This window comes from Lepidochelys olivacea (genome assembly GCF_965140295.1).
Source record: "Lepidochelys olivacea isolate rLepOli2 genome assembly, chromosome: 7".
Classification (NCBI taxonomy): domain Eukaryota; kingdom Metazoa; phylum Chordata; order Testudines; family Cheloniidae; genus Lepidochelys; species Lepidochelys olivacea.
This window is the reverse complement of record NC_140417.1, coordinates 24,079,783-24,091,784: the sequence shown is the minus strand read 5'-3', so window position 1 is coordinate 24,091,784 and position 12,002 is coordinate 24,079,783. Positions and strand designations below refer to the sequence as shown.

At 55.5% G+C, this 12,002-nt stretch overlaps 1 protein-coding gene across 1 annotated transcript; it reads right to left on the bottom strand.

The window, feature by feature from the left end:
• Positions 1-194: 194 nt before the first annotated feature.
• H1-10 (H1.10 linker histone) lies at positions 195-1,901 on the bottom strand. The gene has a single exon (XM_084634967.1). It carries the CDS (start codon positions 1,683-1,685, stop codon positions 1,032-1,034), a length of 654 nt encoding a protein of 217 aa, XP_084491093.1. The 5' UTR covers positions 1,686-1,901; the 3' UTR covers positions 195-1,031.
• Between the last annotated feature and the right edge of the window lie 10,101 nt (positions 1,902-12,002).

The following is a 12,002-nucleotide window of genomic DNA, read 5'->3' as shown; positions in this document are numbered from 1 at the left end:
CCCCCGCTAAGCGCCGGTTCGCTCCCCGAGCCCTTCCCCCCCCCGCTAAGCGCCGGTTCGCTCCCCGAGCCCATTTCCCGCCGCCCCCGCTAAGCCTCAGTACGGCCCCCCGCTCCCATTCCCCCGCAGCTAAGCAGCGGTCCGCTCCCCGAGCCCGTCCCCTCCCCCCCCCGCACAGACGGAGAAAACAAATCAAAGGTTTGAACAATTTATTGACCAACAACAAAAAAGGCCATTGACTCTGAATCCCGAACACGTGGTGCACCGCGTGGGGGCGGAGGGCCGCAATGGGCAAGGCCGCCACGCGCACAACCAGCGTCACCCCGCAACATGGGTCCAAGGCTGCGACAGCCCCGCTGCTGGGGCAGCTCCTCGCCACGCTTGGCTCCGCACAGGCACTGCCCGCACGCCGTGATGCGGCTCAGCGAACGGGGGGGCAGGTGCCCTTTAAGAGCTACCCAGGCGCCATTATAGCGAACGGGCGCCTAACTGGCCGTTTCCATGGCGCCAGGGCGAGAACCAATAGAGGGCGTGGTCACTGTTCGAAAAATTCTGAAGTAGGCCAAAAGACCACCCCCGCCCCCCCCCCGCAACAGGGCAGCGGTGCCGGGACCCGGGGGGACCCACGTGGCATCGCCCCCTAGCGGGGGTGGCGCAGGGAACATAAAAGCGAGGGCGCTCATGAAAAATAGCTGCTATGGAAACTGGGGAGGGGGGGCGGGACCTAGCCCTGTAAATAGGGGGCTGCGGCGAGCAGAAACCTTCGCGGCTGGGGGGGTGCCAAGTAAGGAAACAAGAGTGACGGGCTGCGAGGCTGGGGCAGCCCTAACCCCCGTTTCCCTGCCCGCGGCGACGGCTACAGAGCGAGGCCGGCAATACAAATACAACGCGGATAACCTGGGTCTGTCCTCACATCAGAGTCTGTCTTGGGGCTCAAAGCCCTGGGGAGCTGGAGGGGGGGGGTGAAGGGTGGGGAAATGTTCTCTCCCCGCCCCAGCGTGGTGGGGCGATGGGGGCGCCCTGCCCCCCCCCTATGCCTTCCTGCTCTTCAGCGCCTTGGGCTTTGCAGACTTCTTGACCTTTTTGCCCCCCGGGGAGGCGGCTTTCTTGGCAGCCTTCTTGGCTTTGCCCTTGTCTTTCCTGGCGGCTGCGCCGCTGGCTCCTTTCTTGTGAGATTTCTTCTCGGGCTTCTTGCTCTTGGGGGCCGGTTTCTTGTCCGCCCTCCGGGAGGTGGAGGCTGCAGCCTTCTTGTGGGACTTGGGGGCGCTGCTGCCAGCGCTCCCCTCGCTGCCCCCTTCCAGCTTCTTCCTGTTGAGCTTGAAGGAGCCGTTGGCGCCGGTGCCCTTGACCTGGAGCAGGGTGTCGTTCTGCACCAGCGCCTTGATGGAGTATTTCAGGTAGGTCCGCCCGTTCTGCTGGTCGAACCAGGACACCTTCTTGGCCTCATTGTAGATCTTGGCTAGCGAGGAGCCGTTGCGCTCGCCCAGCTTGCGGATCGTCTCCACCACCAGCTGGCTGTACTTGCCCGGCTGGTTCTTCTTCTTGTTGTTTTTCTTCTTTTTGGAGGGAGACAGGGACGAGCCCCCGCCCTTCGCTTTTTTGGCGCCACCTTTCTTCTCCGGGGCCAGGGGCGCTTCCTCCGCCTCAGTGAGAGGCAGGTCGGCTTCTTCCAGCTCCACCGACATGCTGGCTGGGACTGCTCAGATTGCAGGGAAGACGCCGATCGATGCCGCAGCTAATCAGTGCACGGACTCGCGGCCGCTGCTTGGGACCGCCCCGGCCGAGCTGGCTGGTTGCTCGCTAGCGCAGGCGTCAGTGGGGAAGCACCAGGGGCCGGCCGCTCGCTCCGCTCCGCTCCAGCTCAGAGCTGCAATCCGCCTGGCTGCCTGGGCGGGCTCCGAGGCAGCCCTTTATATGCACAATGAGCGGACCACGTTGAGAACAACAACAGCCTGGGCCAGGGCCAGCTCCAACTTGTGCTTCTTGCAGCCCCTTTGCGGGGCTCTAGCTCCCAGGTCCTACACCCCAGCGCTGAGGCGGCCCCACAAAACCCTGCTCCTGACGGTGCCTGACCCCGCTGCCCTGCAGCCGGGGCTCCCTGGGCCCGAGAAAGGTCCCCGAGAAGCGATTTAAAGAGCACACCCTATGCTGGGGAGAGACAGAGGAGGGGGGCGCCCCGAATAGGGGGGTCTGGGCCTCCCAGGAGGACTTATCCAGCCGCACTATCCCACAGGTCGGGTAGCGAAGAGGGGGGTCTTGGGCTGGGTCCCCTCTGCGGGCGGCGGGGATCCCTGGCGGCTTTTCTGTCCCGGGGATAATTTGTTGTAACTAACACACTGGACGCCCTCACGTGGTCGGCAGCAGCAACACGGAGCAAGCGAGACGCTTCCAGGGGGGTCCCCGCCCGATATGGAGGGGCCGAGGTTCTGAGACGCCAGGGATCTCCGCGGCCAGGACCCCGCTGCTAGAGGGACCCCACCGGGCGGTTGAGCGGTGTCACCCAATTTGTGTCTGGGGTGGTTAGATTCCCCCCCCCCCGGCAGGCGCTGCTTAGACCTATATTAAAATACAGGGGTTCGGGGAGGCAGGAGCCCTCGATCATTGCTATAGGGCGGGCTGCGTGTGCAGGGCCGGGGGCTGCGTCCCAGGTAATCTCGGGGAGGGGGGGTGCAGCGAAGGGTTTTATCGTTGGGGACTTGCGGAAAGAGGGGGAGCTCTCAGGCGTGTCGCTCTGGAAAGAGGGGTTAACCCCCCATACACACATCGCGCCCCTCGCACGGGTGTCTGTGCATACTGCTGCCCCATGCCCACTGGAAGGGGCGACATACATGCCCCCCGGCAGCCCGGAGCGTGTCTGCGGGATCCCCGATGGCGCTGCAGTGGCAAGGGGGATGGCGCAGGAAAAGATCGCGCCCCTCCCGTCCCCGGCGGCTCCCCGTGGGGGGGCGGCTGGATTTCCCCCGCCATTCCCATCCCAAAATTTCATCACAATTCATGCCCCTTCTTCCACCCACCAAAAAAAATATTTTAAGAAACAAACTCTGGCGGGCGGAGCTGAGCCCTTTGTGTCAGCGTGGGGCAGGGGATGGTGGGCGGGCAATGTCCAAATCTCCCCGCCAGATCGCTGCCTCCTGGGTCACCTTGGGAGGGGGCGACGCCCCCTCGTCTGTCCTGGGGAGCGGGTCACTGACCCTGCGTATCCAGCAGCAGCCAATCCCCCGCCGGGGGGATCAGGCCCTGGGGCACCTCCGCCTCTGTCCGGGTCAGGATGGGGCGCAGGGCCGGGGTGATGTAGAGGGCTAGGGCCGCGGGAGGGCAGAACATCACTGGCACTGTCCACCGCCTCCCCCGCAGGAAGGGGCGTGTGTGCAGCGGGGCGGGCGGCTCTTTGCCGGCTGCCCGCATCCGCCGCCCAAGCCCGCCCCCGAGCCACCTGGGCAGGGGACGATGCGGTGACCAGAATCCGGAGCGGGCCGCTGAGCGATGCCCCCATGCCACGAGGGGGGGACCAGTGGTGGCGGGGGCTGCAGCTCTGTTCCCCGCCCGCCGCCCCTGCAGGTGGGCGTCAGTCGGTGCGCGGGGCAGGGCGGTGCGGAGTTACAGCGGCTCAGAGTCTTGTCTGGGGAAAGCGGCGATTCCCCTCCGCTGCTGCCAAAACTGGGGGAGGTCCCGCCGGAACGCCCGTCTTGTCAGCCCCACTTCTGGTCTGGAAAGGGGGGGGCAAGGGAAACCTGCGTCCCTCGCTCCTCAGCTGCACACACCCCCCCAGAACCCCCTGTACATGGGAGGAGGAGCGTCCCGTCCCCCAAAGCCCACCACTCACTCCAGCAGCGGGACAAATACTGATAATTCTTGGAGCCCCCCCCCGCCTCTCCCCACTCCCTTCCTATCTACCCCCCACACCATCGCCCCACTCCCTTCCCTTCCACCCCCGCCCCTGCCTTTCTGCCCCACCATCTCCCCCATCTCCCTTTCCCATTCCCATCTGCCCCCAACACCCTCTCCCTTCCACTCCCGCTTCCTGTCTGCCCCCTTCCTCTCTCCCCACTTCCCATCTGCCCCCCATTGCCTCCCTTCCCTCTTCCCCACTACCTCCTCCATGCCCTTGCCCCATCCCCTCTCCCCCACATCCTCTCCCTTTAACCCCACCCTTCCTGTCAGCCCCTCACACTGCCTCCACCACTGCCTTATGTCTCTGTCATGTTTGCCCCCCACACACAACCATTCCCATCTGCCCCACCGCCTTCCCCACTCCCTTCCCATCTGTGCCCTCCTCCCCCCTCCACACACCTCCCCTGCCTCCCCCACCACCGATCTCTGCTCCCTTCTCTGCTGTCAGGGGACAGCCACCCACCACCTGCCTCACCTCCGCTCCACTCTCCTCTGCACATAGAAACACCCCCCCCCGCCAAAAAAAAATCTTTTCCCTTACACCCAGCCTTCTTTCCTGTAGTTCCCATTGCACTTTCCCCCTCTCTCTTTCCATAGCAAATTCTCTGATGGACTCAGCTATCTCAGGCTTGGTCTGCTGTACCTGCTGCCCTCCTACCTTTGTTCTTGCTGTGATTGAATGCAGCACACTACTGTATGAGGCATCAGATCTCAGATGATGCCCCATCATACACAGACTGGTACTGTCCAAAAGTGAAGCAGGAGAGCAGCCAGGCCCAGCCACTGCCCCTGCTGGCCTCCCTATCCCCCCTCCCCTTACTTGTCTCCAGATAAAGTGAAGCTTTGTTGAGCCCTGCATCCCACAACAGGTTAGGGATAAATGGATCTGTGCTTAGTCTGACGGAGCTTGTGGGGGACAGCCTGTGAGTTTGTGTGTGAGAGCTGAGGTCCCTTTCTCCCGTATGTCGGAGATGTGTATGCCTTAAGGGCAGGGGCATTAGAGAAGGGCCCCCCTCACAGCCCGTGCCCTTGGCACCAGAGCTTCTTAGGCCCTGTTTCAGCCATGGCTGAAGAAATATGGGGCCGAAGAGGCAAAAGTAAGCTGGTGGGAAATGTCCCTAAGATATCTGTTGCTGGGCTAATAATGCTAAATACATTCTCTAGCCAATCAGTGCAGGATCACTTCCTTTACAAATACTAATGAATTAAGCCTGGTAGCATCCCTGGGAACTGGTGAACATCAGTAAAGCTCTTGTATATCAAGTTCCAACCCTGACAGCGTTTATTTAGCTGTCATATCCCTCTGAAAAATTATGGGGTCAAAACACACACACACACTCTCTCTCTCTCTCTCTTCAAAGCAGCCATTAATTTTGCGTGCCTTGATTTCCAGGTACTCAACTTGTATCTAAGAAGCTGCAGCTTCCATTGACTCCATTTGGAGCTGTGGTGCTCACAGTCTCTGAAAAGCTGATCCTTAACCTCCATCCCTCAGTTTCCCTGTTTGTACACTACAGATTAAAAATAGTTCATTGGTGGTTGAAGTCATACACACAAGGGAGGCAGCATGGACAGCATACGGAGCTGGGATTCAGAACACCTCTGCAACTGGTTTGTTGGGCGACCTTGGTCAAGCCATTTCACCACCTTTTGCCTTACTTTCCCTATCTGTAAAATGGGGATAAGGATGTAAAGCACTTGGCGCTCTAGTCATGAAAACTACTATGTAGGAGTTAAATATTATTATTACATGTTCGTGACATACTTTGACAGTTCCTAGTGGGGGGGCCACTAAAGAACAGCAAAGTATTACTAATAACTGAGCTCTGATTACGACCATAGCTTGTCAGAATAGTGTTACATTACAATCACAGAGCAAATTATAGAATCATAGGCTATCAGGGTTGGAAGGGACCTCAGGAGGGCATCTAGTCCAACCCCCTGCTCAAAGCAGGACCAATCCCCAACGACCTCACTGCAAATCTGGGAGAAATGACATTTCCCATGATCTGTGCCCCAACCTTCAACTCCTGACAATCCGGGGGGCGGTGACAGCTGATTGTTCTGACATTTGACATGGCTATTTTCAACCTCATCCTGTGTGAATGCACTCAGCTCTTATTAGCCACTGCCCCCCGGTCCTGCGTGCATTGAAGTAAATGGGCTCTGCATCCTGCAGGATTGGGTGCATTATCTGTGACTGTGGCAGAAACCAGGCATCTACAGAGACCAGCATCTCTGGCTCCATGCCTTGCATGTGTGAAGATTTTTCAGAGAGGCCAGGAAAATGGGTCGTGACGTACCAAGACTCTGTAATTTCCCTTCCCAGATTCTAGTGCTCCCTCTGACTCAGCCTCCTGAGCTATCAATCCGTTTCTTTCATGTACAGTGAAAATGCGTATTTAATAAGCTCTCCTCCACCACAGCCCAGCAGAGATGGAGCCACTTAAAAATGGGCATGTGCCAAAACCCACAATTATCAGCTGAAGGCAGCACAGCTATATCCTATATACACACCCAGACTTCTCTACTAAGTCCCCTCAATTGCCCTTTGAGCCCAGCTAGAAAGTGGGAAATAAATGCCTTATCAGGCCGTAAACCCAGCTCCCACTTCAGTGCTCCCAAACAAAAGCAGTTAGCACAGACTCTCAATAACAATGGAATTGACTATGGGGAATCTTAGCAACTCAATTTAGATTTAGATTTGTCCTTAATTATGCAGTTATCCAAGTGAAGAGACAGTCCCAGGCACCTGTGGACCACAAGGCCTGGCTGAACAGCATTTATCATCCTGTTATCTGGATGTACCCTGTGCCAGTTAGAGGACATGGAAGTAAAAATGCCAGAGGCTGGGGGTCTGCTAACACTGCCCACTGTTCATGGCAGTAGCAGGAGGGACAGAGAAGAAAATGGGGACAATCCAGTACTGCTAGGGTTTGCTCAGCAGACATTCTGTATGGGCAATAGTAACCTGAGATGGGAGCCAGAACTGAAATGATTAGCAGATCCTTGCTCACTCTGTCCATGTTGCATCAACAATAATAAGTAATCAAAAGCCTAAAGAGAAGAATGATGGGTTTGCAGTTAAGGCTTTAGACTGGGATTAAGTTTTGGGTTCAATTCCTGACTCAGGCCCCTTTGTCCCTTTGTGGATCTGGGCTTGATTAACTTGCATTCAGCAGGTCGGTGGCAAAGTTCCTGTTTTAGGCACTACTGCACTCCACAAACCCCCACATGGCCGACACGGAGGCCTATAGGCACCTACCTTTCCGATGAATTGAGCTGTAGCTCACGAAAGCTTATGCTCAAATAAATTGGTTAGTCTCTAAGGTGCCACGAGTACTCCTTTTCTTTTTACCTTTCCACTGTAAAAGTTCTCTCAGCACATATCTTTCTGCACCTGGGGATGTGCACTGCTGCCTCCCTTGAGGCATCTGGATGCCTCGCTCCTCCCTGAGGCCCACAAATCGGGGAAGATTGTTAGAGGAGCACCTAGCTTGCCTGTGGGGCCTGAGCCAGTAGGCATGCTCAGAGGCCACCTAATTCCACGCAAAACAGCCATGTTTGTGGGGAGACAAGGCAATGACCTCCCTTATAACTTGTACACCAGTGGTTTGGGCCCACCCAAACCCAGTTTGTGGGAGATCCCCAGTTCAAGTCCCACTCTGCCAGGTGAGAAGAGGTTTGAATGGGGATCTGCCAGATTTCAGGTGAGTACCCTAGCGCCTGGGCTATGGAATGGTCTGATGTGTCTCCCTCTATCTCTACAATTGAAGTTGTTCCACTTTAATTAAATAAACTAACTGAATAATTAAATATTAATTGGGCCAGAGAAAGAGTGAGAATCCCTCTGTAGTCCAGGTGGGAGATCCATTCTCATCAGGCAGCAGGGGAATCTGAACTGAGGGTTTCCCACATCGCATGTGAATACCCTAATCACTGAGATAAATTATAAGGATGATCCTCCTCCCCCTGCCACTTTGTGTGGCATGAGAGCAAGGGTGCTGCACCAATTTGTACAGTGGGGGTGCTGAGAGCCATTGAACCAAACTGTAAACCCTGTGAATGATAGAAACCACTTTAACCTGTAAAACCAATATATGATTGAAACCACTTCAAGCCAGGGGGGTGCAGCACCATCCCCTAGTTCCAGCACCTATGAATGAGAGAGGAGCCTCACTCATTTTCGTAACAAATGGCTAAGGTACCTCAGCCCTCTGACGCTGTGATTCACAAGCAAAAACAGGCACCTCCCTGCAGCCTGGACTTGACTTAAGGGCAGAAGAGAAGACCCTGTGAGGGACAGAGTTTAGGACACACCCCTCTCATCAACATCTCCCAGTGGCTAATTTAGGCAGCCCCCTCTAGCATGCTGGTTGCCTGGCTCACCTTCTAAGCTGCTTGACTCTTCCCATTCATTGTATAGGGAGCCCAGGTGCCTAACTCAGGGTTTGTGGAGCCCATTGTTGTACCAGTGATTTGTTAGTTGCCTAAAAGTTAGGCATCGCAACACTTAGTTAGTGTTGCGATGCCTAAGTATGTCATTTTGTAGATCTGGACCTTCTCTAAACTTCAGTTTCCCCCCATCATAATCCTTCCTTTTTCCAGCTTGTCTGCTGAGATAGTTAGCTCTTTCGGGCAGGGATTGTAGCTATGTGTGTGTGTGTGTGCAGTGCCTAACACAATAGGGCCCTGATCTCAGCTGGGGCATCTAGGCACTACTGCAATACAAATAATTGGCTGGCTAGCAGGACAGTACCCTAAACGATATCTGGCAGCAGCTCAAGTATCTGCTTCATGCCAAAGAAAAGGATAGAGGAGAAAAGCTAATTGGGAGGGGCTGGCTGAAATGTTTACATCAAAGTCTCAGACTGAAAGCGCTAGTCACACTGGATTCCATCAGACTGAACCCAGACATGGAGTTTGAGTCCCACAGACATGGCAATAGGATGCTGCCTGCAAGAAAAGCCTGCAGTCCTGGTGCACAGGATGGAAATATGCAAAAAGAAAAGGAGGACTTGTGGCACCTTAGAGACTAACCAATTTATTAGAGCATAAGCTTTCGAGAGCTACAGCTCACTTCATCAGATGCATATCGTGGAAACTGCTGCAGACTTTATATATACAGAGAGAATATGAACCAATACCTCCTCCCACCCCACTGTCCTGCTGGTAATAGCTTATCTAAAGTGATCATCAGGTGGCCACAAGTACTCCTGGCACTAAGGTGCCACAAGTACTCCTTTTCTTTTTGTGAATACAGACTAGCACGGCTGTTACTCTGAAACCTGTCAGGATGGAAATATGTGAGTCTCTCTCCGCCCTGCACTCTAGGAATGGGTTCCCAGAGCAAAGGGCTCTTTTGAGCTGGCTACTTCACCAGGTGGCTGACCCCTTCCTGTTACTGCTACTCAGGTGATGGAGTTCAGGAGCACTAGCTTCCAATCCCTGCACCACGGATGTTGTGATGCAGGCTGAGAGTTGAGTTCAGTGTGAACTTCTTGGGATTCACCCACCCACAGTATCAAACGGTAGCACCCAGAGGAAGAGGTGCAGCCATCATCAACTGGCAATGGTCTAGTTGTTAGAGCGGGGGCCTGGGAGTCAGGACTGCTCAGTTATAGTTCTGTTGCTGACTAACTCTGCGTGGGCAAGTCACTCAACCTCTCTGTGCCTCAAGTTCCCCATCTGGAAAATGGGGCTATAATATCTACCCACCTCCCGGGAGGCCACGAGACATAAATAGCTGTTTGAAAATCCCTTTAAGCGGGTAGAAATATTATCTAGTGCCCTCCCTACAGATTAACATAACCGGCAAAAGCTATGCATCTCAGGCAGGATTCTCCCTTCCCGCCCTGGGAGCTGCTAAAAACTCCCTTCTCCAGATACCCAGTGGCTGAGCTGGGGAACAGGCCTGTGGCTGCGCCCAGACCCAGCCGGGTGTTCCTCTGCCCCTCCGCTGACACTCAAACCACCGAGGAGGCTGGAAGGTTGTGCATTGGCCACCTGGGTCCCCAGGCATTGTGACGTCACCGTCTCCATGGCGGTGGAACACTGGCTCGTGAGTACGCGTGAGGCGGTGCGGGAGCTGGGAAGCCCCGAAGCAGAGGACCGGGGGGAGCAGCGGCAGCAGGCGGGATGCGAACGCGGCAGCTCACCACAGTGGGCTTAAAGGGCAGGAACGCTACCCCCGTGGCGCCGGCGCGCCTCCACCCCGCCGCCTCAGGGAGGGAGCAGTGGGAAGCTGTGCCGGGGCTGCGATCCGGCATCGGCTCACCGGTCTATCTCCAGAGCAGCATCGCCCGTGGCCGGAGCCCTGCTCTCTCATGCCCTTAGGGCAGCGTGTGCGTAGTTTTATAGCTAAAGGGTCAAGCTGCAATTCCTGGCGCGCCCCCATCCGCAGGCCCAGGAGCAGCAATTCCACTTCCCTCCCCCAGAGCTGCACTGACCTGCCTGGGGGACAGGGGCTCTCAGGGGTTTCCTTTCTCCCAGGACCCTTTGGCTTCTCCTTTTGCTCTAGCCCCTTCCTGCCCCTGCTCCCCCTCAGGGCTTCCTGCTGCTAGGCCTGCACTTTCCTCACAGCCTTTCCAAATCCTCCTTGCACAAGCCAAGCTGTTACTGCTTCTATGCCTTGCCCTTTAGCAGCATCTGAACGTGGCAGGCAGGGAGACAGGCCTTTGGATTTCCTGAGACTTCCCCTCCCATTGCCTGCAAGCCACTAAGGGCCTGTCCACACAGCGGTGATGCTGGCATAGAGCCCTGGAGTTTGGTTTGGATTGGATTGAGATCCCCAGAATCCCAGCCTACTGGTGGAGTCAGATCTCTGTGTTTGAGTCATGAAGGGAGGGAGTCCGAGCACTGGTTAGCATAATATAGTAATCTTCAAAGCACTTCACTGCCATCAATGAATTCACCTGGACAGCCTGTTGTGGGGTAATAGTGCCATGCCACAGAGGAGGACACTGAAGCACAGAGACTTACCCTGCTAGGAATAACATCCCTGTCTCCTGGCTCCCCGTCCGCTGTGCAGGCCCCATGGTGCATATGAGAGCAGATGGATGATGGAGTCTTGCCTGCCCCCTCCCAGTACTGAGCCTTTTCCTTTATCTGCTCGTGTCAGCCAGAAGCTGGTAAATGACTAGAAAAAGTGACTTGGCATAGCAGCCTGCTATTTGCCCAGGCCTTCTCAGCCTAGCCAACAGGCCAAGCCAAGCAGTGTCAGCCCCACTTCCTGTGCCACAGTTGTGGGACCAGGACCTGGGCCACCTCTGATATTTGAAGCATCAGGTTTTAGCTGCATTTGGCTAATCCACTCACTCAGTGTTTGTATCTTTAGAGGGCCACGACAGGACATGTTCAGCCACCTTGGGGGATACCATGATACGATAGGGAAGGGCCACCACTGCCCAGCTCAGTCTAATGACTACCTTCTACAGCCCTGTCTGGCCTAGGGAAACAATTGTGTGTTTTTGTTTTCCAATAGAGTTAGCTCAACTGAGCTAGCTTAACTCTCCTGAAAACCTCCTTTAACACCAGTGTGGCAACACACTGGCACCCTGCACACCACAGGTGCTTAAAGGGTAGGGACGCCTACCCCCATAGTCCATCGCCAGATCACCCAGCCACTGGGATACACTTGAGTCACATTTCTAGGCTTGCCCTCACAACCATGAGGGTTAGAAACGTGGTCTTGCAATGTAAGAGATTCTCACATTAACTGCATCACTCCGGACCTAAGGCTTTAAGAAAAACTCTATTGCAAGACTTTTGTGAAACCACAAGAATGGCAGCCCTAGCAGCAAACACCAGCACAGTAAGATTTACGGAGTTGCTCTTTTATAAGCAAAGGAAGCTCAGAGTGTTAGGGACCAAATGCAGCCCATTCAACCCATCAGCTGGTCACAAAAACTTCTCCAGCTGGCATACTCATGGGCAGTGAATAGTACAAAGTCTGGCATACACAAACTCTCAGGCTATGTCTACACTGCACTGAGAAGTGAGCCTCCCAGCCTGGGTACACAGACTAGCTCAGCTCAAGTTATCACACTAGAAATAGTAGCATGGATGTTGTGGTTCAGGAAGCAGCTCAGGCTTGCTAGCCCACCGGACCC